This window comes from Monodon monoceros, unplaced genomic scaffold, assembly GCF_005190385.1.
Source record: "Monodon monoceros isolate NGI ecotype Baffin Bay Population unplaced genomic scaffold, NGI_Narwhal_1 Super_Scaffold_12, whole genome shotgun sequence".
NCBI classification, from domain to species: domain Eukaryota; kingdom Metazoa; phylum Chordata; class Mammalia; order Artiodactyla; family Monodontidae; genus Monodon; species Monodon monoceros.
Genome location: NW_021703768.1, coordinates 159,054,210 through 159,078,330, shown reverse-complemented (window position 1 = coordinate 159,078,330; position 24,121 = coordinate 159,054,210). Strand labels below are relative to the sequence as shown.

Genomic DNA, 24,121 nt, shown 5'->3' with positions numbered 1-24,121 from the left:
AGAGATGCAATGTCCGCTGGACTCACTGGAGCAGTGGGTGTGGCCAAAGGAACCGTCCAGATGGGCGTGGACACCACCAAGACTGTCCTCACAGGGACCAAAGATGCAATGTCCGCTGGACTCACTGGAGCAATGGGTGTGGCCAAAGGAACCGTCCAGATGGGCGTGGACACCACCAAGACTGTCCTGACAGGCACCAAAGATGCAATGTCCGCTGGGCTCACTGGAGCAATGGGTGTGGCCAAAGGAACCGTCCAGACCGGCGTCGACACCACCAAGACCGTCCTGACAGGCACCAAAGATGCAGTGTCCGCTGGCCTCACTGGAGCAATGGGCGTGGCCAAGGGGGCCGTCCAGACTGGCATGGACACCACCAATACCGTCCTGACAGGCACCAAAGATGCAGTGTCCACAGGACTCACTGGGGCAGTGACTGTGGCTACAGGGGCTGTGCAAACTGGGCTGAATACAACCCCAAATGTTTCAGCTGGCACAAGGAACACCATCTCCAGTGGCATGGCTGGTGCCGTGAATGTGGCCAATGCTGCTGCCCAGTGGGGTCTGGACACCTCGAAGGCTGTCCTCACCGGCACCAAAGACGCCATGTCCACTGGGCTCACCAGGGTAGGGAACGTGGCCCGAGGAGGTGTGCAGACTGGTCTCGGAACCATCCAGAACTGGTTACCTGTTTCCCAGGATGCTGCCTCTGGTGGACTCGCCAATTCCGGAGCCCCAGATGAAGGAGAACAGACCATCCTGAACCCTCATGAGGCTCAGTCCTGTGGGGTCTCCAGGCCCCCGGACACTCTGTGTGCACGCCTAGACCTTGCTGGGAAAGCCACCACTAATACCAAGGGCCTCGTGTCAGCTGAGGTGACTTTCACCCCAGAGGCCGCCCTGGGCAAGAAGGATGACGTAGGGCCTGGGGCCACCACTTGCGGCCAGGAAGGAGCCCGGGGCTTTGCAACACTCCGGGACGCACTGGAGGAGCTGGGGGAGATCTTCCAGCCCATGAGCGCCGAGGAGCAAGGTGAGAACAAGACAGGCTGGTCCCAGCTCCCAGGGGCCCGGTCGTCTGTCCAACACATGCCCCTGACGCCCAAGGGGCCTCTCGGGTCGAGCGACCCTGTCTTCCCTTTCAGCTCAGCTGGCTGCCTCCCAGCCCCGGCTGAGGGAGGCCACGGCCGACCAAAGCAGCTACTTCGTGCGTCTGGGCGACTTGGACCCCAGCTTCCGCCAGCGGGCTTTCGAGCACGCCTTGAGCCACCTGCAGCAAGGCCAGTTCCAGGCCCTGGACGTGCTGGCCCAGCTCGAGGACGCGTTTTGGCTGGTAAGAGCCCTCCCTTCCACCAGTGCCTTCCTCAGCCACACGGGGGGGACTCGACAGACACATACTGAGCACCTAGTAGACAATGGCCGTCGGCCACTCAGTCACGGGTCTGCTCTCAAGGAGCTTGTATTCCAGGGAGGAAGATGGACACAAGACCCAATACTTGCCACCAACGGGGTTGCAGAGAGGGAAACAAGACAGTCGTGCAGAGAGGGGCAGGGCAGGAGCGTGTCTGTTTGAGCCAAGTCGTGTGGAAAGTGGGGACCGCAAGGACAGACAGTGGCCTGAGAACAAGCTAGGTGTGTTCCAAGGAGCAGAAGGGCGGCCAGCGGCAGGGGAGGGTAAAGTGAAGGCGCTGACAGGGTAGGGGGAACTGATGCGATCTGGGTGGGGTTCAGTGATGCAAGGAAGGGCCCAGCGGAAGGTGACTTGAACAGCACCGTGGGGACAAGCACCGAGCCAGCGGGGTCATGCCCTCTCGCCAGCCCCACTCACGCCTCCGCCCCAGGCTTTCTCCCCCTGCAGCACCACTGACACCCACGCTGGCTCCTTGTGGGTGCTGGGGCTGACCTGCCTGCGGTAGGAAGTTTAGTGGCCTCCCGTCTGTGGCTGATGCAGACGGTGATGGACCCCCAGGTCTGAGCACCTCTAGGTCCTCAAGGTCACGGGTCGTCAGTGTCGAACAGCCCCATCTACACAGGTGGCGAGGAACCCAGCCATGCTGCCTGAGTGGGGATCCCTGGGATGCGCTCAGGCATCTGTGTTTTCCATCAGTGCCCCAGGGGTCTGTGGTGAGCCGCGATTTGAGGACCACTGCTCCAACCCAGAGGGTCTCAACGGGGCAGTCGTGCCCCCAGGGGACACTGGGCCATGCCTGGGGATGTCTGTGGTGGTCACCCAGCGGGGGTGGGGGGGGGCGGGCGGGCTCCTGGCATTGAGTGGGTGGGAGCAGGGAGGCTGCTCCACACCCCGCAGCGCCCAGGACTGGGGGCTGAGGGTTGGCCTGATGCAACAGACATTTTATTTAAGGGGATCCCTCTGGCTACTGTGGGGAGGACAGGCCACCAGGGTCAAGGGCCAGAGCCAGGAAATGAGTGAGGTTTCTGAAAAAATCCTGGCAAATGCTGAGGGGGGCCTTGGGAGTAGCATCGGCGGTGGCAAGAGGCAGTTGGGTTCTGGATGTGTTTCCAAAGCAGACCTACCAGCTTAGGTGTGAGACGTGAGAGAGAGAAAAGACCCTATGAGGCCTTGGGGACTTTTAGCAGGGGACACCTAGAAATGCCCTGGGTGGGTGGGTGGTGAACATTAAGGCTTGGTCTTGGACAGGGTAACCTGGAGATGACTAGTAGGCCCCCCGATGGAGTCGCCGCGGTTAAGAGCTGGGAGGGTGATGGAAAGTTGGAGTCAACATTTGGTCCACTTGCTGAGCTCTCAGGAGGACAAAGGAAGATTAGTCAATGGGGGTGGGGGGGTTCCTATGTGCTAGGGACCCAAAAAGCAAGGAGAAAAAGGTCCTGACAGAGCTCCCACCCAAGGGTGGGAGATAAACAACAAAGAAACTCATGGTAACTCGACAGTGATAGGCCTCTGAGGAGAGACAGAGATCTGGCAGGGAGGGCCTGGGGGGGCCACCGTACTGGGCCAGAGGAAGCATGTTTCAGGCTGAGTGGGCAGCACGTGCAAAGGCCCTGAGGCAATAACATGCTTGACGTGCTCAAGGGACAAAAGGAAGCCAGCGTGGCCTGAGCAGAGAGCACAGCGGGATGTCAGCAGGAGGTGAGGTTGCAAGTGTCCTGAGCAGGCCACACAGGCCATGGTGAAGAACTGGATTCGGTCCAAAGGCCACTCACTGGGAGACGTGGGAGGATTTTGAGCTGGGGTGCGACATGGTGCCCCTGCCGTTCTGCTGAGCTCCCTGACAACCTCATGAGGAATTTGGATTATTGCCTCTTTACGTGAACCATCCTGGTGCAGCTGGCCCTAAACCTTTCCACCACGCCACAGGAAAGGTAGACACGAAGCTCCAGGCCAGGCCTGGGAATGCCGCCCCCAGGGGAGTATCGGGGAGGTCCCTGCCAAGAAGGCCTCATGTCTCTGCTGGGCTCTTTCCAGATTGAGAAGGCCCAGCAGGCTCCAGACTGGCAGCCGTGGCCGGACCAGGATCTGAGCAGCCAAGCCGGCGCCCGAGAGGTGCGTACCAGGGGGCCGGCGCTCCTGCCCCTCCCCTCCAGCCCCGCTCACCTCCCTCCTTCCGCCCACAGGTGCCAGCCGCCAGGGCTCTGTCCAGGGTCTGCAGCCTTGTCCAGCAGCTCCATGTGGCCTACAGCAGCCTGGCCTCCGGCCTCCAGGGCCTCCCCGCCGAGCTCCGGTGGCAGCTCAGGCAGGCGCGGCACAGCCTCTGCGAGCTCCACAGCGTTGTCTCCTCTGCCGCCTCCGTGGCAGAGCTGCCGGCCGAGCGCCTGGCCCAGAGCCGCCAGGGCGTACGCCAGGCGTGGCAGGGGCTGGAGCAGCTGCTGGAGAGCGTGCAGCACAGCCCTCCGCTCAGCTGGCTGGTGGGGCCCTTCGCCCTGCACCCCAATGGGCAGCAGCTGTAGGAGCCCCTCCCCCACCCGAAACCAGCCCCAACCCCCGGAAGCTCCGGGCCCTGCCGGCTGGCACCCCACCTTTCTCCCTGAGCACGGCTGGCCCTTCTCCTGGCCGAGGAGCCCGGGGCGGCTAAGACCCTCGACAGCGGCGGGGGGGCCCAGGCTTCACCTGAAGATCTCAAGCGCTTCATTTAGGAACAAGAAGGGGAGTTGTGCCTGTCATGAAGGTTCTCCACTCAGCACCTCCAGTAGGGCCCTTTTATCTTTTACCTCTGGGGGGGGGGGTCTTCCACCCCAGCCTGGGCCCTCTAGCTATACCAGCTTGGCAGGCGGCCCCGCTCCTCCATCCTGGGCTCCAGGCAGCTCCGTCCTCGCTCTGAAAGCCCACGCCCCTCAGCAAACAGCACATGCCCGAAGGTACCAGAACGCCACCATCATCCTGAGGCAGGTAGGCCCCCACCGCTTCTGCCGACCCCCGGCCTGGCCCAGGGGCTTCATGAAGGCAAAGCCGCAGCAGCCACTGACAGCTGAGGACCGGACTGTCCGGGCGGGGTGGGGTGAGTACACGTCCCTTCCTGCTGCAGCCCACTCACCCGGCAGCGCCCCCTGGTCCTGGGTGATCACAAGGACCCCACAGATGATGTTCTCAGGTCCCTGGGCCCAGAGGCTGCCGATGAAGGAATAAAGGGGCTCCCTCACACGGGATGGGGCCCTAGGGAGCACGTGACAAAATCTGCTCGAGGGACTCCAGGTGGTCCAGTGGTAAGGACTCTGTGCTTTCACTGCCGAGGGTGCGGGTTGGATCCCTGGTTGGAGAACTAAGATCCCACAAACCACAAGGTGCGGCCAAAAAAAAAAAAACACAGAAAAACGTGCTCAACACACGTTCAGGTCTCAGTCACGTGCTCCAGGCCGGAGACCAGCAGCCCCTGGACAAGGGCCCCTTCCTTCCTGCCGTGCTCTCCCTGGATCCTTGGGGCGCCCTGCGAGGTGGGCTGCACATGGGAAAGTGGGACAACAGAGGGCCAGTCCCCCTGTTCCCCGGGGCCCCGGGAGATGCTGAGGGAGCTGCTGCGTCAGAAGTCCAGCGGCCCGAGGCTTGTCAAGCCCCCCCTTTCCACGCCTGCAGCCCCCCCATCTGGCCGCCTCCTTGACGGAGGAAGCGAAGCGGCCCTGCTTCTCAGAAATCACCAGGTGCCCCAAGCCCCGGGACGGATGGGCCAGCTCTCCCCAGAGGGTCACCACGGCTGCCAGGGGCCACAAGGGGCCCTGCGCCACAGGAGCTGGCCGAGGCAAGACACGGGGACCAGTCCGGGAACCTCCCCGAGCCTTTCCTTCCTCACTCCCCATCACGGACAGCCGTCGGAGGGGGTGACACTGGAAACAGTTGTTCATGGAAACCGAGCTCAGCGACAGCCTCCAATCCAACCAAACCAGACCAAACCAAACGGGGCAAGGGCAGGGGGCAGGGGCGGTACGCCAGGCCCAGGGAGCAAAACCACACCACGCCTCTCTCTCAGCTGGGACAGGGGGGCTCAGCCACCGGCAGGACAGGGGACACACGGTCGAGGCCACCGTTTAACCAGCAACCGCCATGTGCAGGTGCCTGGCTGGGCGCCACACACACACATCCCCCATCTGAATCCAAGCGACAGGTGAGCACAGAGAAGCCCAGAGTGTGGGGCGTCACTCGGCCCAGGTCACACAGCGAGGCCTGCCCCCAACACCCACGCCCTGTGCACATCGACGACAACAGACAGCCCTCAGCATCCCTCCTGGTACTTTTGGAAAGGCCTTGCTCACTGCCCCCGTCAGCCCTGCAGGGCCTGGAGCACCGTCAGAACCAAAATCATATTCGCCGCTCACGGTGACCCTATGGCTTAAAATCCTCTGTCCCTGGACGGCCCCTTGACAACTGCAAACCAGTGATGCTAGAAAACCAAGCCAATAAAAGCAACTTTTTTTTTTTCATTAAAAAAACCCTTTATAGTCATTTCATGTCCGTTGGAAATCACAGAAATTAGGCAGAAAAAAAACCCAGGGGGACAAATACGAACAACACAGCGTCTCCCCAACAGTTCTCTGTTCCCTGGGTGCCGGGAAGGAGCCAGGCAGGCCTCGGGGCAGCTGCGAGTGGCGGCGGGGCCCGGCCACTGGCCACCCGGCTCAGCTGTCCTCGTCGTCCAGGGACTCCGAGTCCACCCGCAGCCTCTCTCGCTCCTGCCGCTCCTTCCCGGGCCCGTCCAGGCCGGGGCCCTCCCGCGCGCTGCTGGTGGAGGACAGCACGGGCGGGCAGGGGTGAGCAGGCCCCTCGCCGTCTGTCTCCTTCCTTCCACCTACAGAGACCAACAGCCCTCGCCCCCAACCTCCCCCTGCCTGCCTGCAGCCCCGGCTCCCGTGGCGGGTGTCAGGAGGGAGCCACCCTCCGACAGCTCAGGCCCAGGCCAGCTGGCCCCGAGCTCCCTCCGAGGGGCCTGGGGGTCAGTCAGCGTGCGGGAGACTGATGTCCCTCGGGCCTTACCCAACTGGGAGCAGCTCAGACACCGGGCTGCCTTCTCCGGAAGTCGCCTCTGCGGCCCCAGCGACACTTACTCGTTGTGTGATGGATCTTCAGAGGAGCCGCCCCCTGGCCCCTCTTCTGAGTTCTGTCCTTCCTCCGGCTCCTTGTCCTCCATGCTCTCCCCCTTCTGGGACGTCGCCTCGCCGTTCACAGGGGCCGAGAGATCTGTGGGGAGAGAGGCTCATGGGACGCTGTGGGGCAACCTGCCTGCAGAGAGCGAGCAGCGTGCAAGCACCCGCCTGTGCACCTGAATTCACCCGCACCTCTGAGCCACCGGACACACGGGGGCCGCGGCCGCGTGGGGCTCTTCCTCCAGCCGGCCCCTGGCCCGTCCACGCGGCCTGGAGATGGGAGGGGCCAGTAAACGAATGGCCGTGGGCAACACTGGGGAAAAGCCTGCCACGGCCGTGTCCAAACAGACGTAAGGAGAGACGCCCCCTCTGTGCTCTCCCCCGGGCAGCCTCGGCTTCGGCTAAGCCCTCTCGGTGCTGGTCTTAAGGGCTGCTCCAAACATGTCTCACCAGGACCGCATGACCCCAGCAGGAAAGAACGCTCTCCTGTCCCCGCAGCCACTGTCCCTGCCACAGACGCCCTTGCTCCTCTCAGCCCACCTGTGGCCCTCCCCTCCCAGACCTCTGCGACCGCCCGTCCCAGAAACGCTCGCGCACCTGGCCACACACACACAGCCTCCCCTGCTACCTGGCTCTGAGGGTCTGGATGCAGCCTATGAGCAGCACAGGGGCGTGTGGCCCAGACACCAGCTGCCTTGGGGACACAGCCAGCCTGCGCAGCGAGTGCCAACAGATGGCGCCACCTGGGCAGTCTGCTTGGCACCCCCCCTGCCAGCTCCTCACCAGTGCTCGCCTCGTCCTCCGCCCTCTCCGCAGGGGCCTCCTCTCCGGCCAGTATCTCCTCGGCCTTCTCCGGCCCAGTTCTGGTCGCCTTCTGGATAGCCTCGATCTTTGGTCCCAGGACCCGAGACTTGAGCCGGGCGTAGACCTCCGCAGCTTTCTCCATCACCTCCTTGTTGGCCTTGTAGCGGCGGATCTGGCCCACCAAGAGGCCTGGCTCAGGGGGCGCAGCCTCCTCACCCCCCGCCCGAGACCCTCCCCCATCACCGCACCCCGCAGCGCCTCCCGTGCGCATGGCTTCCTCCTCGCTGACCACAGGCGGCCGTGGCCGGAAGCCCAGCGCCCCGAGCAGACCCGTAGCCCCACCACCAGCCCCTTCAACCCCTGGGCTCCCGCCGCACCTTCTTCAACGTGGCCACCACGTCCGTGTTCTTCTGGAGGATCTGTGAGGTCACCTGCAGGGTCCCTAGTTCCTCTAATGCGTTCAGACACCTCTTCACATCCTGCAGGGCAGCAAGGGCAGTGAGGAGGGTCAGCGCCTAGCTGCGGGGGTTCTAGAGGGCCCAAGAGGGCAGAGAAGGACACCCTGGGCTGAGCAACAGGGAGCCCCGGGGACAGTGGTGAAGCACCCAGAACTCGAGGGGTCTTGGGGCCTCGTGTGGCACCACCTGGTGGGAACGCAGAGCACTGCACCCAGGAGGCCAAGCTGGGCCCTTATCTGGTGGGCGCCCATGTGAACAAGGACCCTGCCCTGCGCGTGCGGCCTGGCTTTGCCTCAGCGTCCCCAGACTTCTAAGGGAGCTCGAGCGATGAGGGGGCAGGGGAACTGAGACATGACCTCTGCACCCCGAGGAAGGTCTCACCGGATTGTCAACCTTCAGGGCGAACTTGATCTCGCTGTGCAGCTTCTGAAGCTTCTCCTCCACGGAAGGTTCTGTGGCCAAGAGAGAAGGCAGCGCCCAGGCCTGAGCGGGATCCCTGGTGATGGGAGCCGGCTCCTCCAGGGCCGTCCCTCCTCCCGTTCGGCGACCTCAGGCTGCAACCAGGGCTGGGCAGCTGGCCCCTCACCTTTCTTCTTCTCAACCTTCCGGTCTGGTGGGAACCCTTCCGACCGCTTCCGGGTCCGTTCCATTTTCGCGGGCCTGTGGAGAGCCGCGCCCTTAGAAGGCCCCTGACCAATGCCCCCACTGAGGGCCGGGGGCCTGTGGGGGGACCCATGGCCGCTGCAGAAGGAAACCATCAGGAGGCCCGGGAGGCTGGGAGGAGGAGGCTCAAGGCCCGCCTGATCTGGTCTAGGGCAGCACCCGAGGGGACCCAAAACATAACCCTTCCTCTAGGAAGTAAATAATGTGAAAGCCCAGAATTTTTTTTTTTTTTTTTAACAGGTGGTTAAGGGTGAGTGGCTAGTTACGTAGACCCCAGCACATGAGTTACTCTGATATGATGCTGGGAAACGGCAGCTGGCATGTCACCGAGCCTTCGATTCTACATCCTGCTCGGCAGCCTGGCTGCCATATTCCCACGGGGCAGGTTTGTTTACTGATGGCTGGGATTCCACATAGAAAGTGGGCAGGGAGATGGGCTCTGTGCTCCCACCTCAGTGGGCCTTGGACTTTAAAATGCCTGAGAACCACTGGTCTGGGGACAGTCTCGCCCCCTGAGCACTGGCGACACGGGGGCCGGGTCATCCTCTGTGGGGCTCCATCCTGGGCACTGTGGGGAGAGGGGCAGCCTCCCTGGCTCCACCCACTGGATCCCAGGAACCGCCCCCACGTGACCACCACAGATGTCCCAGGACACTGCCCGGTGTCCCCTGGGAGCAGGGTCACCCTGGGGGGAGAGGCCTGCCCTGGGGAAGGACCACAGACCTTGGCAGTGACTCCTGCATAACCTGATGGGGCCCCAAGAACCAGACACTTCAACTGGATTCAGTCTCAAAGACTGGATTCAGAAGCTGGGGCCCTCCCTTGAGATGTGGGGACCCCCAGGGGGCTATGGGAGGAGTGGCAGTGCGGGAACGGACCTGGCCCGGGGCTTCTCCTCGGGGCGCCCTCTCTTCTCCTTCTGGCTGGGTCTCCGCGCGGGCTCTGTGCTTTGCAGGTGCAACTTCTTCGCTGATTTCTTCACCTGTAGCAACCAGAGAAAGGGAGGGGCTGGAGCGGCAGGCGGCGTGGGGCTGCCCCAGACCCCTGAGCTGTTCCCTTAGAGACACAGTGTGACATTCCCTGCTATCACCTTCGCCTGATGGGAGCTGATAGACTGGGCAGGATGGATCCCGTGTCCAGTCCATCCCCGGGCAGCAGCTTCTCAGGGTCTGAAAGGATCACCCAACAGTGGGGCAGCCCCACTGCATTCCTCTTGCCGAGCAACACACCACCTGTGCCAGGGAACTTGGTCCCCCTTTTGTGACAAAATGGAGAGCAGTGGAGAGAGAACAGGGCATTGTTCGGCTCCCCCACCCCTATCGAGTGGGATCCTGGGCTCGGACCAGGTGATGGGCCCGGGGGGCTCGGATTCCTGGACTCAGACTGGCCTGTGAGAGCCAGGAGGACAGGGAGCTGACGCCCTGCGGTCACACACGGTGCTAAGGGTCACCACCAACATGCACCAGAGGCCGAACTGCTCCCATGCTTACCCCACAAGCCGTTCCCCCGCAGCAGCCAGAGGGCACCTGTGAGCACCCACCCCTCCTCTGCCCACAGCCTTCCAGGGTCCCACCTACCTCCCTTGGGGTAACAGCCCAAGTCCTCCACAAGGCCCTGTACGACCTACCCCTTCCCCTCCCTGCCCTCCCCTCCTCCCTCTCTCCCCCTCGCTCACTCTGCTCCAGACACATGGGCCTCCTGGCTGTTCCTCCAACACACCAGGCACGGTCCTGCCCCAGGGCCTTTGCACGGGCCGTGCGCTCGGCCAGGAATGCCTCTCCCCAAGATATCTTCTCACTTCATTCAGATCCTTACTTAAGGTCGGCTGCCCGCCTGAAGCCTCTGAGGTCTGCCCTCTTTGCGATGGAAACCCTCTCGCCCCCGCAGCTCACACCCCGCCCTGGCTTCCATCTCCTTGGCACCACACACCATCCTCAGGTGGTCCGCTGCCTGTCCCCCTCCCTCAAGTGTCAGCTCCTTAACAGCGGGCTCTCTGTGTCTCCCTGACCGCTTGGCGCCCCGCACACAACGGCTGCTGCACGGACGCCGCCGGACGCACCTCTCTGTCCAGCTCAGCCTCGGGCTCCGAGTCGGAGGAGGACTGGGGGCCCCGGCCCCGGCCCTTCCGGCCGCGCTTCTTGACGGGCTCGTCATCGTCCTTGAGCTCGTCGCCGCTGCTTCCGGCGCTGCCCGCCCGCGCCGCCTCCCCGCGCTCCCGCCCGCGCCGCCGCTCCTTCTCCTCCTTCTCGCGCTCACGCAGCCGCCGCAGCTCCTCCTCCTGCTCCCTGCGCCGTCGCGCCTCCAGCTCGCGCCGCCGCTCCTCGTCCCGGCGCTTCCACTCGCTGATGCGGTCCACCTCGTCGCTGTCGCTGAGGGTGCGGGCCGGTTAGGGCTCCCGTCCCGGCCTGCCCGCGCCCCCGCCCCGAGGGCCCCGCACCCACCTGTCGCTGCTCGAGGTGGTCGGTGGCCGCTCAGCCTTCGGTTTCCGCCCACGGGGCTTGGGGGGAGGCTTCTCGGCTATGGAAGAGCGGGGGCGGGGTGGCCTCTCCCGCGTCTCTCGGTGGGAGTTCCCCCCCCACCGCCAGGCCAGGCGCAGGCCCAGGGCAGCACCCCCCAGCCGGCCTACCTGGCTTCCTGCCCCGAGGAGGCTTCTTTACGGACGCGTCCGAGTCGGAGGAGGACGAGCAGGAGGAGGAGGACGCCGACCTCGCCACGGCCGCAGGCTCAGCCTTGGCCCCGTCTGATTCTGCTTTGGAGTCCGAGTCGGAGGCTGACGGCGCCTTCTGGGGGAGGCCCGGGGAGGTGAGAGCAGCCAGGGCGAGGGCGACCCCATGCGTGCCTGCAGCGCCCCACCCCGCCCAAACCCACAACCCTTCGTTCTGGCCCAGAACCCCAGACACACACACACACCCCACACTCACACGCTCATGCACACATACTTGTGTACACACAATACACACAACACACTTGTACACGCTCATACATGCCTGCCTGCGCACAACACACACACACGCACATACATCACACTTGCACACGGGTGCGCGCACGCGTGCATTCTCTCTCTCATGGGGCCCCTCAGAGTGCTTTGTCCCCCTCCGATGCCAGCATCCCGTTTTCCAAACCGGCCTCTAAGGCCCTCTCGGGGGCAGCAGCGGCCTCCTGCTCCGGGGAGGTGCTCCGCGCACACGGCGCTTGGAAACCATGGGCCAAAGCCATGAGTGAAGGTGGAGGCGGATGTCAGCGGGCCCCGGGGTCTCCCTGGGGCCTACAGCCTCCCCTCCTCCAAAACGGACTGACCCCGACCTCAGACGGTGGCTGGTGACCGTGGGGAGATGCTTGAGGAGCTTCCACCGGCCGGTGTGTGGGAACAAAATAAAACACCCGTACCTTTTTCTTCCGTCCTGGAAGGGGACCCCGCCGTGGGGCCCGGACCACGGCTTTCTTCTCGGGGGTGAAGTCCTGGGCAGAGAGAAGGGAGCTGGACGTGCTGCCCACCAGCCGGCCACCCCTCGCCCCCCCCCGCCCCCCCACCCCGTGCATCCCTCCCCCTGGGCGCCTGCCCAGGGTCCGGCCAGCTGCTCACCTGGTCACTGGTCTTCTCTGACTCGGAGGAGCTTTCCGAGTTCTCCTCCTCGGATGGAGACATGCTGGCTTGATCCAGGTCACTGGAGGCCTTTCGAGCTCGTTTTGAGACCGACATCTGGAAGGGGAGCAGCCCGGACACATCAGCAACTGAGAAAGCCCGTGTGCTCGGGAAACTTTGCGGGGAGGAGGGCAGGGACCCTTTTGAGAATCTGATAAAAACCAGGGATACTGATCCTAGAAGACATGATGCTCAGTGAAAGAAGCCAGACACAGAAGAACAAATACTTTGTGATCCCACTCACAGGAGGTCCCTAGAGTCAGAGCCACAGAGACAGGAAGTCGATGCTGGGGGCTGGGGGAGGGGGAGGGGGAGTCAGGGTTTCATGGGGACAGAGTTTCAGTTTGGGAAGATGAGAAAGTTCTGGAGGTGGATGGTAGGGATGGTTGCCCACCGATGTGAATGTAAAATGCTACTGAACTGTGCGCTTAAAAATGGTTAAGATGGTGAATTTCATGCTGTGTGTATTTTACTACAATTAAAAAAAATAAAGAATACAAACCAGGAATCCTTCCCCCAGAAAAACACATACACGTATGTTTTGTAACTAGATAGAGGTGGTGGTTGCACCACTTCTGTTAAATGCCACTGAGTTGTACGTTTCAGAACGGTTAATTTTTTTATGTGAATTTCACCTCAATAAGAAAGATTTTTTAAACACACACATACATACAATTCTGAATTAGGTTTCAGGGGTTCACAGACTCCCAGATGCTCACTCAAAGAAGCCAATTTAAGAAACTGTATAAAGGAAGAACTGAGGAGGCAAAGAGGACTGAGCTTTGGACACAGATCTCAGCCCACTGACGCCTGGTCCTCCCCGTCAGGGTGTGGGTTTAGGTACGATGCACCTCTGCCTCTGTCCCGTTACAGCCCAGACTCGCTGGTTCTCGTCACAAGCACTTACTGAGAGCATCTCACCTCCTCCGGGGCCTGACCAAGGCCAGGGTACGATGGGCTGCACTGTGTTCCCCCAAAACGCATACAATGAAGACCTGGCCCCCAGGACCCCAGAATGTGACTATTTGGAGATGGGTCTTTGAAGAGATAATTAAAGTAAAATGAGGTATTAGGGTGGCCCTGACCCAATATGACTGGGGTCCTTATAAGAAGAGGAGATTAGGACACAGAAATGCACAGAGGGAGACCACGTGAAGAGATGGTGGACACAGAAAAACAGTGACAAAAGAACGTTAACTAGAGAGAAAGAGCACAAAGCTGACCCGGCAGAAAGCCATAGCCACACCCCCCAAAATGGGGGAAGGAACACCAATAGGTGTGTTCCCAGCTAGGGTGCTGGGTTACGAGGGAAGAGGTCATCTAAATGCCTCCCTAGTGTGGGGGAAAGGTGTTGTAATAATGACTTATATTCATTTAACGCAAAGTTGGCCAAAAAACCCAAAAAAACAAAACCTGAATACATACTGACCTACAAGTAGTGGTTAATATCTAAGAGGTAGGATGGGGGGGCCATTTACTTTCAAGATATTTCTGTCTAACTCCTTCAGTAACTGTAAACAGAAACAACAGGGACTTCTAAACGATGCCAGGGACTTCCCTCGTGGTCCAGTGGCTAAGAATCTGCCTTCTAGCAACCTAAGTGTCCATTGACAGATGAATGGATAAAGAAGATGTGGCATATATATACAATGGAATAAGCCATGAAAAGAAACAAAACTGAGTTATTTGTAGTGAGGTGGATGGACCTAGAATCGGTCATACAGAGTGAAGTAAGTCAGAGAGAAAAACAAATACCGTATGCTAACATATATATGGAATCTAAAAAAAAAAAAAAAGGTTCTGAAGAACCTAGGGGCAGGACAGGAATAAAGACACAGACGTAGAGAATGGACTTGAGGACACGGGGAGTGGGACGGGTAAGCTGGGACGAAGTGAGGGAGTAGCATGGACTTATATACACTACCAAATGTAAAACAGCTAGTGGGAAGCAGCCGCATAGCACAGGGAGATCAGCTCGGTGCTTTGTGACCACCTAGAGGGGGGGGATAAGGAGAGTGGGAGGGAGACGCAAGAGGGAGGGGATATGGGGATATACGTGTGCATATAGCTGATTCACTTTGTTATACAGCAGAAACTAACACAACATTGTAAAGCAATTATACTCCAATAAAGATGTTAAAGGAAAAAAGAAAAAAGAAGAAGAAAAAAAAAAAGAATCCTCCTTCCAATGCAGGGGACGGGGGTGCAACCCCTGGTCGGGGAAGTAAGATGCCACATGCTGCGGGGCAACTAAGCCTGCGTGCTCTAGAGCCGGCACACGCCACAACTAGAGAGCCCACGTGCTGCAACTACTGAACCCACGTGCCACAACTACAGAGAAGTCTGCACGCCACAACGAAGAGCCCGCGTGCCACAACTAAGACCCGACACAGCCAAATAAATAAATAAATAAATAAAATATTAAAAAATAATCATAACGTTTAAGGACAAGGAAATGCTCATCTATTAGGTGGGAAAACAGCAAGACACATTACGTGCGTGATTGCCAATTCCATACTTTACATACCCACCCCGCCCGTGAGGCACATACAAGATCACAGAGAAACACATCAGGATGTTTCTAGTCCTTGGCGCAGAAACCCCCTCAGATAGTTTGGGCATTTTTCACCGGCTTCTTTATGCTTTTCACATCTTCTAACTTATCTACGATGAGCATGGCTTATTGTTATAAATGGAACCAAAAGCAAATGTTATTTTTAAAAATCATAGAAACAATGCCTTACTCTATCAAAAGAATTTGCTGCTAGGTCCCGGTCCTTTCATTCTGCACCGAAATATTCGGAAGCAGTCAAAAGGCAGACGAGAGGGGAAAAAAGGCAGGAAAGAGAATCTCTCCAAGAGAACTTAAAACTCACATCCACACAAAAACTTGTACACGAATGTTCCCAGCAGCGTTATTTGTGATGGCCCCAAAGTGGAAACAACCCGAACGTCCATAAACGGATGACAGATAAACAAAGTGTGGTCGGGCCATACCCGGGAATATCGCTCAGCCATGAAAAGGAGAGAAGCCCTGACACTCGCTACCACGTGGATGGACCCTGAGGACACGATGCTCAGTGACAGAAGCCAGCACAGAAGGACACACAGTGTGTGATTCCACTGATGGGAAACGTCCAGAACAGACAAGTTCCACAGAGGCAGATTCCTGGGTACTAGGGAATGAGGGTGGGGATGTGGGGGGACTGCCAGTGAGGACGGGGTTTCTTTTTGGGGTGATGGAAAGTTCTAGAACTGACAGAGGGGATGCTGGCACAACTTTGTGAATGTACTAAAAACTGAAAGAAGCAAAGGCCGGAGAAGGAGAAGAGCAGACGGCCAGACGGAACCTGTGGAGGGAGCAGGGAGCCCCCCACAGGCCGGCTGTGCCCGCCCCACCCCCGCGCCCCTACCTTCAAGGCCACCGCCTTCCGCTTGAGGCCGCTGTTGTCACTGCTCTTGTCCGAGTCCGAGTCACTCTCCATCCTGTCGCTGGCGGCTGCAGCGGTCACGGCTGTGACCGCCATGACCCCCCGGTCCTCGTCGTCCTCACTGCCAACTGCCGGATCGGCTTCAGGGGCCTCACTGTCGGAGGAGCTCACCGGCTGGGGGTGGGGACAGAGACAGCAGGTCACCACCAGGCGTGGCCCACAGGGCAGCAGCCACTGGCCGGGTCTCAAGTGTCAGGGTCTGGCCTGCTCGCTCTCCAAATGCAGGAACTGAGGCTCAGAGAGCTCCAAGGGGGACTTCCCTGGCGGTCCAGTGGTTAAGACACTGTGTTCCCAATGCAGGGGGCGTGGGTTCAACCCCTGGTAGGGGAACTAAGATCCCATACGCCGTGCGGCACGGCCAAACAATATTAAAAAACAAAACAAAACAGAAAGCTCTGAGGACTGATGCGGCAGGGCGAGATGGGCACGTGTGGGCTAGCCACTAGGATTCAAGCACTGCAGGATCTGAGGGCAGACCCTGGGCCAGTGACTTAAGCCCCTGTGTGCCTCATCCCCCATCTGAGCAATGGGGCTGACACCACCTTGGCCTCACAGGGCTGTGGCGAGGGTGAGACAGAAGTGGCATGTACTGAGGACAGTGCCCAGACTGGCAGGAGGTCCATCGAGGTTTGCTTTTTGTAAACATGATTATTATTGCAATTACTAATGAGGAGGAAAATGACCTAGGACAGGACCTCTGGGCGCGAACTTCCAGGCACTTCTGTTTCTGTTTTAGCCACAATGCCTGCTCAGGCGCTAACAGCCGCAAAAATAGCAGACACGTAGATGGCACTTCTTCGGTGCTAGCCGCGTGCCGGTCTTGTCTGCACACTCAGTTGCCGTCTGTGAGCAGCAGCCAGGTGCCAGGCACTGTGCTAGGGAGGTGGGAGCGCCCAGACGTGGCCCTGCCCCTGGGGAGCTTACAATCTAGTGGGAGACCGACCACGGCCATGTGAGCAGACCAGAGTTGAGGGGGTGTGGAGGAAATGGAACCCTCCTACACTGTGGTGGGGGGGGAATGTAAAGTGGTTGCAGCCACCATGGAAAACAATATGGCGGTTCCTCAAAAAACTAAGAATAGAGCTACCACATGATCCAGCAATCCCACTCCTGGGCATATGTCCAGAGAAAACTATAATTCGAAAAGATCCACGCACCTCTATGTTCACAGTAGCACTATTTACCATAACCGAGACACGGAAACAACCTAAATGTCCATCAACAGATGAATGGATAAAGAAGATGTGGTGCGTATACACATTGGACTATTACTCAGCCGTAAAACAGAATGAAATAATGCCATCTGCAGCTACATGGATGGACCTAGAGATGATCATACTAAGCAAAGTAAGTCAGAAAGAGAAAGACAAATACCGTACAATATCACTTATATGTGGGATCTAAAATATGACACAGGGAAATTCCCTGCTGGTCCAGTGGTTAAGACTCCATGCTTCCACTGCAGGGGGCATGGGTTCAATCCCTGGTTGGGGAACTAAGATCTGGCATGCCGTGTGGCACAGCCAAAAATTAAAAAAAAAAAAAAGGGTAAAAAGTGCCACACGAAGTAGGTGAAGCCCCAAACCTGAAACACTGAGAGAGAACCATCAGACTGTCAGGTGGATTTCCCTCACGCCTCTCCTCCGGGGCGTCACTTTTCTCTGGGGCACCCCTGGTGAGTGGAGAAGGGAAAGGACGTCCCCGGTTCTTCACGGGGGAAACAGCAGCTTGGAGTGTGAATGACTAAATGGAGGGTCCAGGACCCTGCTGATCGTCTGCGGGAGGAACGGAGTCAGCCTCGTGGCAGTGAGAGCTAGCAGACACGAGGAATCATCTCTCTCCATGTAACATGTGGGGAGCTGTCATTCTCACTCTGCAGACGAGGCAAAAGGCGGCGTGATGGAGCCAGATCACACGGCGACTAAGCGACAGAGCTGGGGTGCAAGCCAGCTCTGCTGGGCCCTGAAGCCTGGCCCACTGGACACAGCTACTGCCTGTTACAAACCCCGGCTTGCTTCTGCTAAGCGCTCAACCAACTGTGGCCGGATGTGCGCCTCGACAGCTGGGGAGGCGACTGGGACGAGTGGGCATGTTCCCTAAGTGGGGAAACAAGGTCTCCGGGAAGGTAAGTGACTTGCCCCGCACTGTGCTTTGGGGATAAAGCCAGGAACTCTGTATCTCCTGGGCTCGGCCCATGAGACCTAACTACCTGCCAGCAAAAGTTTTGGGAAATCCGATCCCCATGGAGACGTCTGGAGGCCAGGAACACTGGTGGCTCGGAGAGGAACCAGGAAATAAAGGCCAAGAGCCAGCTGACCTGCAACCATCCCGAGACCCACTGGTTGAGTGAGATGAGTGATGAGTGTTGGTCTCTTTCACTGTCTCTCTCTTTTTTTTTTTTTTGGCCTCACGGCGCGGCATGCGGGATCTTAGTTCCCCGACCAGGGATCAAACCCGTGTCCCCTGCATTGGGAGTGCAGAGTCTTAACCCCTGGAGCCCCAGGGAAGCCCCCTCTCACTGTCTTAATGGGTCGGGAGGGTGACAGAGGTGGAAAGGGAAGGTCAGGTCCAGCCTGGCCTCCTCGGTCCCCAACACCTTGCACCCCTGTGCCGGGTGCCTGATGTGCACTGGCTCACCATGTTCCCCCGACAGCCCCGTGAGAGCTTGTCGTACCCTGAGCCTCTGTTTTAGATGAGGAAACTGAGGCTCCGAGAGGTGACGTCAATCAAACCCCAAAGAACACGGTGAACAGGAGGAAGAGCCAGGCCTCGAACCCAGGTCCACGCATCCACACAGCAGGGCTCTTACCCCAGGATCCATGTGTAGAGGTCCTTCTCTGTGCCCACCTGCCCCTCCAGGACCCCACCTGGCTTGTACCGACCAGAAAAGAACTTCAGCCTGGGAGACGGGAGGCCTGGGTTTTAGTTCCAGCTCAGCTCGAACCAGCTACTGGGACAGGTCCCTTTACCTCCTCTATCAGGTCACGAGGATGTATCAACTGGGATCCTTCTAGGTCAATCCTTCTCAACAAGGGATGATTCTTTCCCCGAGGGGGCATTTAGCAATGTCTAGAGACATTCAAATTTTCAAGATGCTGGGGGGGGGGGGGGTGTCTTGGCATCGAGTGGGCGGGGCCAGGGATGCTGCTCAACAGCCCACAGTGCCTAGGACGCCCCACGGAGAGGGAGAGAAGTTGAAAAACCCTGGTCCAGGTCTCTGAGGCCTCACGTTCTAGCTGGGTCCTTCCCGGCAATCAAGCAAACACTCCGGGCCTCAGCGTGCTCAGATGTAAGACGGAAAAGATTCCACCTACCCAGCCCATCTTGGGATTACTGGATATAGCTGGAACCGCACTGAGATACCGTTTTTCCACCTCCTGGCTTGGCAGGAGGGTGCGGGAACAGGCCCTGCCGTACGCTCCTGGTGGGAGCACAGTGAGCTAAGGCTGTCAAAAAGAATGAAGCTGTTCTCTGCACAGACGAGGGAGACCAATTGGGGGAATAAAGCCAAGCGGAGCATTACATGCTTCAAAAAAGCAAGCTATGTAGGGTTTTACATGAACAAAGAATCTTGGAAGGACACACAAGGAACTGGTAGCTAGGGCTACCTTGAGAGGAAACTTAAACAGAATGGCCGCGAGGCAGGGCTGATCCCTCACCGTATGCCCTTTTGTACTTTTCAGTCTTGTACCAGGAGTCTGTACTCCCACTCGAAATGTAAAACTAAAGTAAAACCTTATAGGATGAAAAGACAGACTGTCCGGGCACACTCCAAGCGGTGCTTCCAAAAGCCTGTTGTGGACTGGCTCCATCAGAAGCATCTAGATAACTCGGGGGATGAACCACCTCAAGGTGCCCAGGCCTCAGCCCTAAACTACCACACCTAAACCTCTCGGGGTGGGGCCCAGGGATCTGCATTTTTAACCCAATGTTCTTTTGGAGGCACAGATGGGTCAGAGAACCAAACAGCAGTAATATGCTCTCACACCTATACCTACTTCTCAACCTGGGGAGTCTGTATGGGGCGGGTTTAATGTCAAGGTTACACCATTTTTGAGTTCATTTCCTTGAGGGCAGGCATCTACATGGTACTTCACAGGCTGAGGGTGAGTAATAAACATTAAATGGTGTGATGATTCACCAGGAGGCAATAAGCTTAGGACGAGACTAACCAGCACTTGAGCTGGGGCCAGAATACGGTCTCATGAAACTCAGCTACCTTCAGCAACTTCCGATCCGTTTACCCAAGTGGAGAATGTGCAAAGCCTGGAGAGACGGTGGGGACCAAAGCAGGGGGAACGTCCATCTCCCAGACCCATCACGGGAGGTAAAAGACACCACACACATGAAACGTGGGCCTGGACCCCTGAGAAGAGGCTGCCAAACCCTCAGCACTGGAGAGAGCTCTCGAACGGACCCCAGGTTCTAGATCGTGAGCTCCCAGAAGGCAAGAGGCGTGTCTGCATCACCTAGGATTCCTGGTCCCTAGTGCAGCACATGGCATGTGTGCGGCCGGGGTCTACACAGGAGTGTTTGCCGGGTCGGTGGGTAGATGGAAGGCACAGGAGAGGCACACCCAGACCATCTCGAGACCCCGAGTTCTCAAGCAGGACCAGATGCTACAAAACTACTCGGTCCTTCTCTCACACAAACCAGACCCTCTCCGACTCCCGCTTCCCCGCCCACAGACCACGCGGCAAGTCCGTTTCTTCCCTAACAGCAGAGCTCCGAGCTCTGCAGTCAATTCGCCAGGTCTCCCGGCCCACCTGGAGCCCACCCCTGCTGAGGCCAGGCTACTCCACCTCCCCGCAACTCCCCTTGTCTGCACCTCGCCCCAAAACACCCAGAGCAAGGCACCCCTCTGCCATCCTTCCTCAGCTTTCCACGGCTTTTTTACGAATTTAACTTCAACTTCTCTAAATTCCCTTTTTTCCCTGAATGTTTCCAGACACTGATTTGCCACTGAGAATGTCATCTCTGTGACTCTTAGCACTTCTTTCCCACCTGAGCAAGAGCTCTCACGTCTACTAACTACAGCCTTTTTCTGAGTTTGAAATCTGGCAGTAATGGGGGAAGGAAAGGGTGTTACTGAAAGGAAAAAAATTTTTCTCCTTAGAAAACAAAAGGTTTCTTAGGAGCTCTAACGATGCTGTTTCACATTCAGGCTAATCCTAGAGCAGTGGGTCTCACCAGGGGGGATCCTGCACCCCTCCACCCGACACTCGGCAATGTCTGCAGACGTGTTTGGTTGTCACAACTGGGTAAAGAAGGAGCTCCTGGCATCGAGTGGGTGGGGCCAAGGATGCTGCTCCAACCCCGACAGTGCCCAGGACCGCCCTCACGGAGAATGATGAGGCCCCAAACAACAGCGGCGCCCAGCAGGAGGAGCCCTGTCCCAGAGGCCTCTCCTTTCTCTGTGGGACAATCTAAGACCACCTCTGGTCCCCAGCGTGCTCGAGTGCCTGCTTGACCTGGGCTCCGCTGACCCCCGCCAGCCTCCCACCCCTGGCACCGACTCACCAGAGGAGCACTGTAGCTGGCATGGGGGTTGTTCTGGATCTCCCACAGGCCCTCATTGAAGCCTTTCCTCTTGTTGGGTTTCCCGTACTTATCTTTACATTTGTCGTAGGGAAACAGGTCCTTGGGTCCCAGGAAGGCTCTGGAGAAAAGAACCACGGGCCGAGCCCAGGTGAGCCAGGCCACCCCGGGAGGCAACAGCTGGGAAAAATCCACCCCCAGCGGGGGACACTTACGTTTCGTGGGTACCAAAGAAGAAGATGGGGTACTTGTTGGGCGGGGGCTTCACGGCACCGTCGGCGATGTCATCGATCTGCAGTGATAGGCCAGTCAGGGGGTGGCTGGGGGGTGGGGGACAGCTTCACCCACTGACCCAGGAAGTGACCAGGAAAACAGCCAAGTTACTTGGGGGAAAGCACGCTGGGAGGAGGGGAGCCTTCAACAGAGGAAGACGCATCACCTTCCAATTAGGCATCTGCCTTCTTCTGTGCAACGTGCCCCCCCCCAATTGTATACCTGTCCGCTCCCCCCAGGGTGCTCTCTCTTCCCCCAAGGTAGGTATTTCACCTGGGCAAAGCCAAATACGGTCCTCTGAGCAGCCAGGGGCTGGGACCAAGCCCAGCTTCCGTGAACTCCCAGGACCCTCCCACGGGACCCCCTCCCGCAAAGAGGCAATCGGTGATCAGTCTACCAGAGGCTGCAGCTGGCAGCTCCAAGGATGCAGAGGGTGGGGGGTGGGCTGCCGGAGACAGGCCCCGAGCATCCAGGAAGTCCCACCCTCTCCCTATAGGCCCATGGGCTCCAGCAGCTGTCAGTCATCTCCCCACAGGAGGCTAGCAGCCCCTTCCCTTCCAATCAGGTGCTTGGAAGCATTCTGGGCTTAAGAGAGCCAGCTGGAGGGGGGCGCGGAGGAGAGGGAGAAGCTGGTACTCTGGGAGGAAGGGAAGTGCCCGTAAAGTTTTATCACTCTGGTGCTTCCAAGAAAGTAAGCCCGAGCAAATCAGGTTAGGGTGGGTTCTCTGGTCCCCATTAATTCCTTCCCGTCCTCTTCAAAGCCTGGGAGCTGCTGGAACCTTCCCTGCCCCCCTCACCCAGCTTCCTTCCTCAGTTCTCTGGGCTACTTTTCAAAGTCCTTGGGCCCTGGGCCCCAAACACCCATCCCAAGCATCCCGCTCCTGCACAGACGCATCCCCAAACTCCATCACCCTGACGACCAGCCGGCCATGCCTTCCAGGCCCGCTTCTGCTCTGACCTCACCCAGGACCCGCCTCTGAGCCTGAGGCACAGACATCTCAGCGGCAGCACCTGTTAAGGAGCACGCTCAGGGCTGCCTAGTTAGCAGTCCCTGAGCCCACTCCTGGCATCCTGTGGCGGCTTCTCTGCAACCAAACGCCCAGCTCTGTGTGATGCCCTCCTGCTTACTTCCACCCAGAGGGAGGGAGGGTCTGGCAGGGAACGAGGATGAAATCTCCAGGCACCCCACAATACTGCCCAGGCAACTCCTGAGCTCCTTGTGTTCCAGCCGAGCCTTCAGCTTCATGCTTCTACTGCCTCCCCCTCCAAATACCTTCAGTCCTAACATGCATATTCCACCAACCTCAGTCCTGGGGCGACTTAGACCTGGGGATGGCAACAACCTCCTGGTCCCTCCTCCACACTGGCCTGCCCCACATACAGTGCCTGAAACTCCACTCTGCAGTTCTGAGACTCACGCTCAAGACTCCCTTCAGAACTGGACCCCTCGAATCATCTGGGTTCTCTGGATCCCAGCTTCCTCCAGAGGGGATCCCTAAAGTCCCCTGGGCCCAGCCCCCTCCCTCAGGGGCTCTCTCTTTCCAGCTTGAGTCCCCGTGGCTGGCCTCTGATTCAAGCATGCCTCCACCCACCCCAAGCCCTCCCTCCACCCTGTGCCCCCACCAGCTTCCTCCACCAGGGTCTGGCAGGGGAGTCCTGGGGGACGGGCGGCACCAGTCCCCAGGGTCCCCCAAACAAGTCTTATTCCAATCTCCGGTCTCTGATGCCCCACATTTTCAGATCCAGTCCCCTCAGCTCCAGCGACCTTGTGAACACAGCACCCAGCCCTATTTCCAGCCCTGGTCCTGCTGAGCACCTCTCAACCTTGACCCTCAACCATTCTCCCTTACTGGAGCCCTTATCCCTAGGCCCCCTTCATACGTGGCTGAGGACCCCCAGCCCCTCAGAACTTGGCTTCTTGATGCCCCCCATAAAGAGGTCCTTCAGCCCGGAGAACCTCCTTCCCATTCGTTTGAACCCTCTTCTCAAATACCAGATTCCTCAGCTCCCCTCACACCCACCAAACTCCTTCCGATTTGAACCCTGGCTCCTCAGGCCCCAGGTCCCTCAACCCCATACCCCTCGGCTCTGGGACCCCCAGAGCGGGTCCCCCAGGCTCGGGGCCCCCCGCACCTCCGGCGCGCGGGTTGCTCAGGCCCGGGACCGCTCCTGGCCCAGGTTCCCGCACAATCCCCGCCCGAGGGTTCCTCAGGCCGAGGACCGCCAGACCCCCAGGCACGCGAGTCCCCCAGGCCCGGGTCCCCCCAGACCCCCGGCGCGCGGGTTCCTCGGGCCCGGAGTCCCCCAGACCCCGGGAGCGCGGGTCCCTCAGGCCCGGGGCCCCTACTGCCCCACCCCACCCCCAACCCCCCGTCGCCTGGCCCATCTCCCTCGCGGCCTCACCCGGGCCGGCCAGTGCGGGTAGCCCTTCATCTTGGCGAACACCAAGTCCCCGGGCTTGAAGGCGTGCGGCATGCTGGCGGCGGGAGACCCAGGCCGCGGGAAGCGGCAGCGGCACGGGCAGCGGCGGCGGCGGCGGCAGCAGCGGCGGCAAGGGGAGGCGAAGCCGGGGGCGGGAACAGGGCGCCGAGGGGGCGGGGGCGACGGCCTAGGTAGCGGGTCGGAGCGTGTTTATTGGCCTGCCCCTCGCCGGAAGTCCCGCCTTCCGGCCGTCACGGGCGGGCGACGCCGTCGCTCAGGACCAC

The 24,121-nt window shown here is 59.2% G+C and overlaps 2 protein-coding genes across 5 annotated transcripts in view; one reads left to right on the top strand and one right to left on the bottom strand.

Annotated features, from left to right (window-relative positions):
- Window positions 1–5,444, top strand: part of PLIN4 (perilipin 4) — a 12,313-nt gene extending 6,869 nt beyond the window's left edge. The window contains exons 4-7 of one of the 2 annotated variants that reach the window (XM_029218113.1): window positions 1–1,030; window positions 1,143–1,330; window positions 3,443–3,520; window positions 3,592–4,044. The exon at window positions 1–1,030 is cut by the window's left edge and continues 2,094 nt beyond it. In XM_029218113.1, coding sequence (XP_029073946.1) covers window positions 1–1,030; window positions 1,143–1,330; window positions 3,443–3,520; window positions 3,592–3,924 — 1,629 coding nt within the window. In that variant the 3' untranslated portion in view covers window positions 3,925–4,044. Of the gene's footprint in view, window positions 1,031–1,142; window positions 1,331–3,442 lie in introns of both variants that reach the window. The other variant, XM_029218112.1, reaches the window with a different exon arrangement.
- A 429-nt stretch (window positions 5,445–5,873) lies between these two features.
- Window positions 5,874–23,990, bottom strand: HDGFL2 (HDGF like 2). 3 transcript variants are annotated; one of them, XM_029218114.1, is made up of 16 exons: window positions 23,820–23,990; window positions 21,359–21,435; window positions 21,126–21,264; window positions 15,528–15,719; window positions 12,055–12,171; window positions 11,859–11,930; window positions 11,098–11,254; window positions 10,913–10,988; window positions 10,531–10,840; window positions 9,350–9,453; window positions 8,395–8,468; window positions 8,190–8,260; window positions 7,728–7,829; window positions 7,330–7,522; window positions 6,508–6,640; window positions 5,874–6,184 (listed from the first exon to the last, which is right to left on the bottom strand). In XM_029218114.1, exons 1-16 carry the CDS (start codon window positions 23,889–23,891, stop codon window positions 6,082–6,084), a joined length of 1,992 nt encoding a protein of 663 aa, XP_029073947.1. In that variant the 5' UTR covers window positions 23,892–23,990; the 3' UTR covers window positions 5,874–6,081. The 3 variants fall into 3 exon arrangements, with proteins under 3 accessions (XP_029073947.1, XP_029073949.1, XP_029073948.1); XM_029218116.1 differs by having other exon boundaries at window positions 5,880–6,181; XM_029218115.1 differs by having other exon boundaries at window positions 5,880–6,184; window positions 11,098–11,251.
- Window positions 23,991–24,121: the final 131 nt, after the last annotated feature.

Bases quoted from the DNA above. Each gene is read 5' to 3' on its own strand.
- HDGFL2 (XM_029218114.1), bottom strand. From the start codon at position 23,891: ATGCCGCACGCCTTCAAGCCCGGGGACTTGGTGTTCGCCAAGATGAAG. The intron at 10,841-10,912 runs GTGGGTGCGGGG...CCGCACCCTCAG, and splicing joins ACCACCTCGAGCAGCGACAG to CGACAGCGACGAGGTGGACC. The intron at 8,469-9,349 runs GTCCGTTCCCGC...GGCTCTCCACAG, and splicing joins GAGGAGAAGCCCCGGGCCAG to GCCCGCGAAAATGGAACGGA.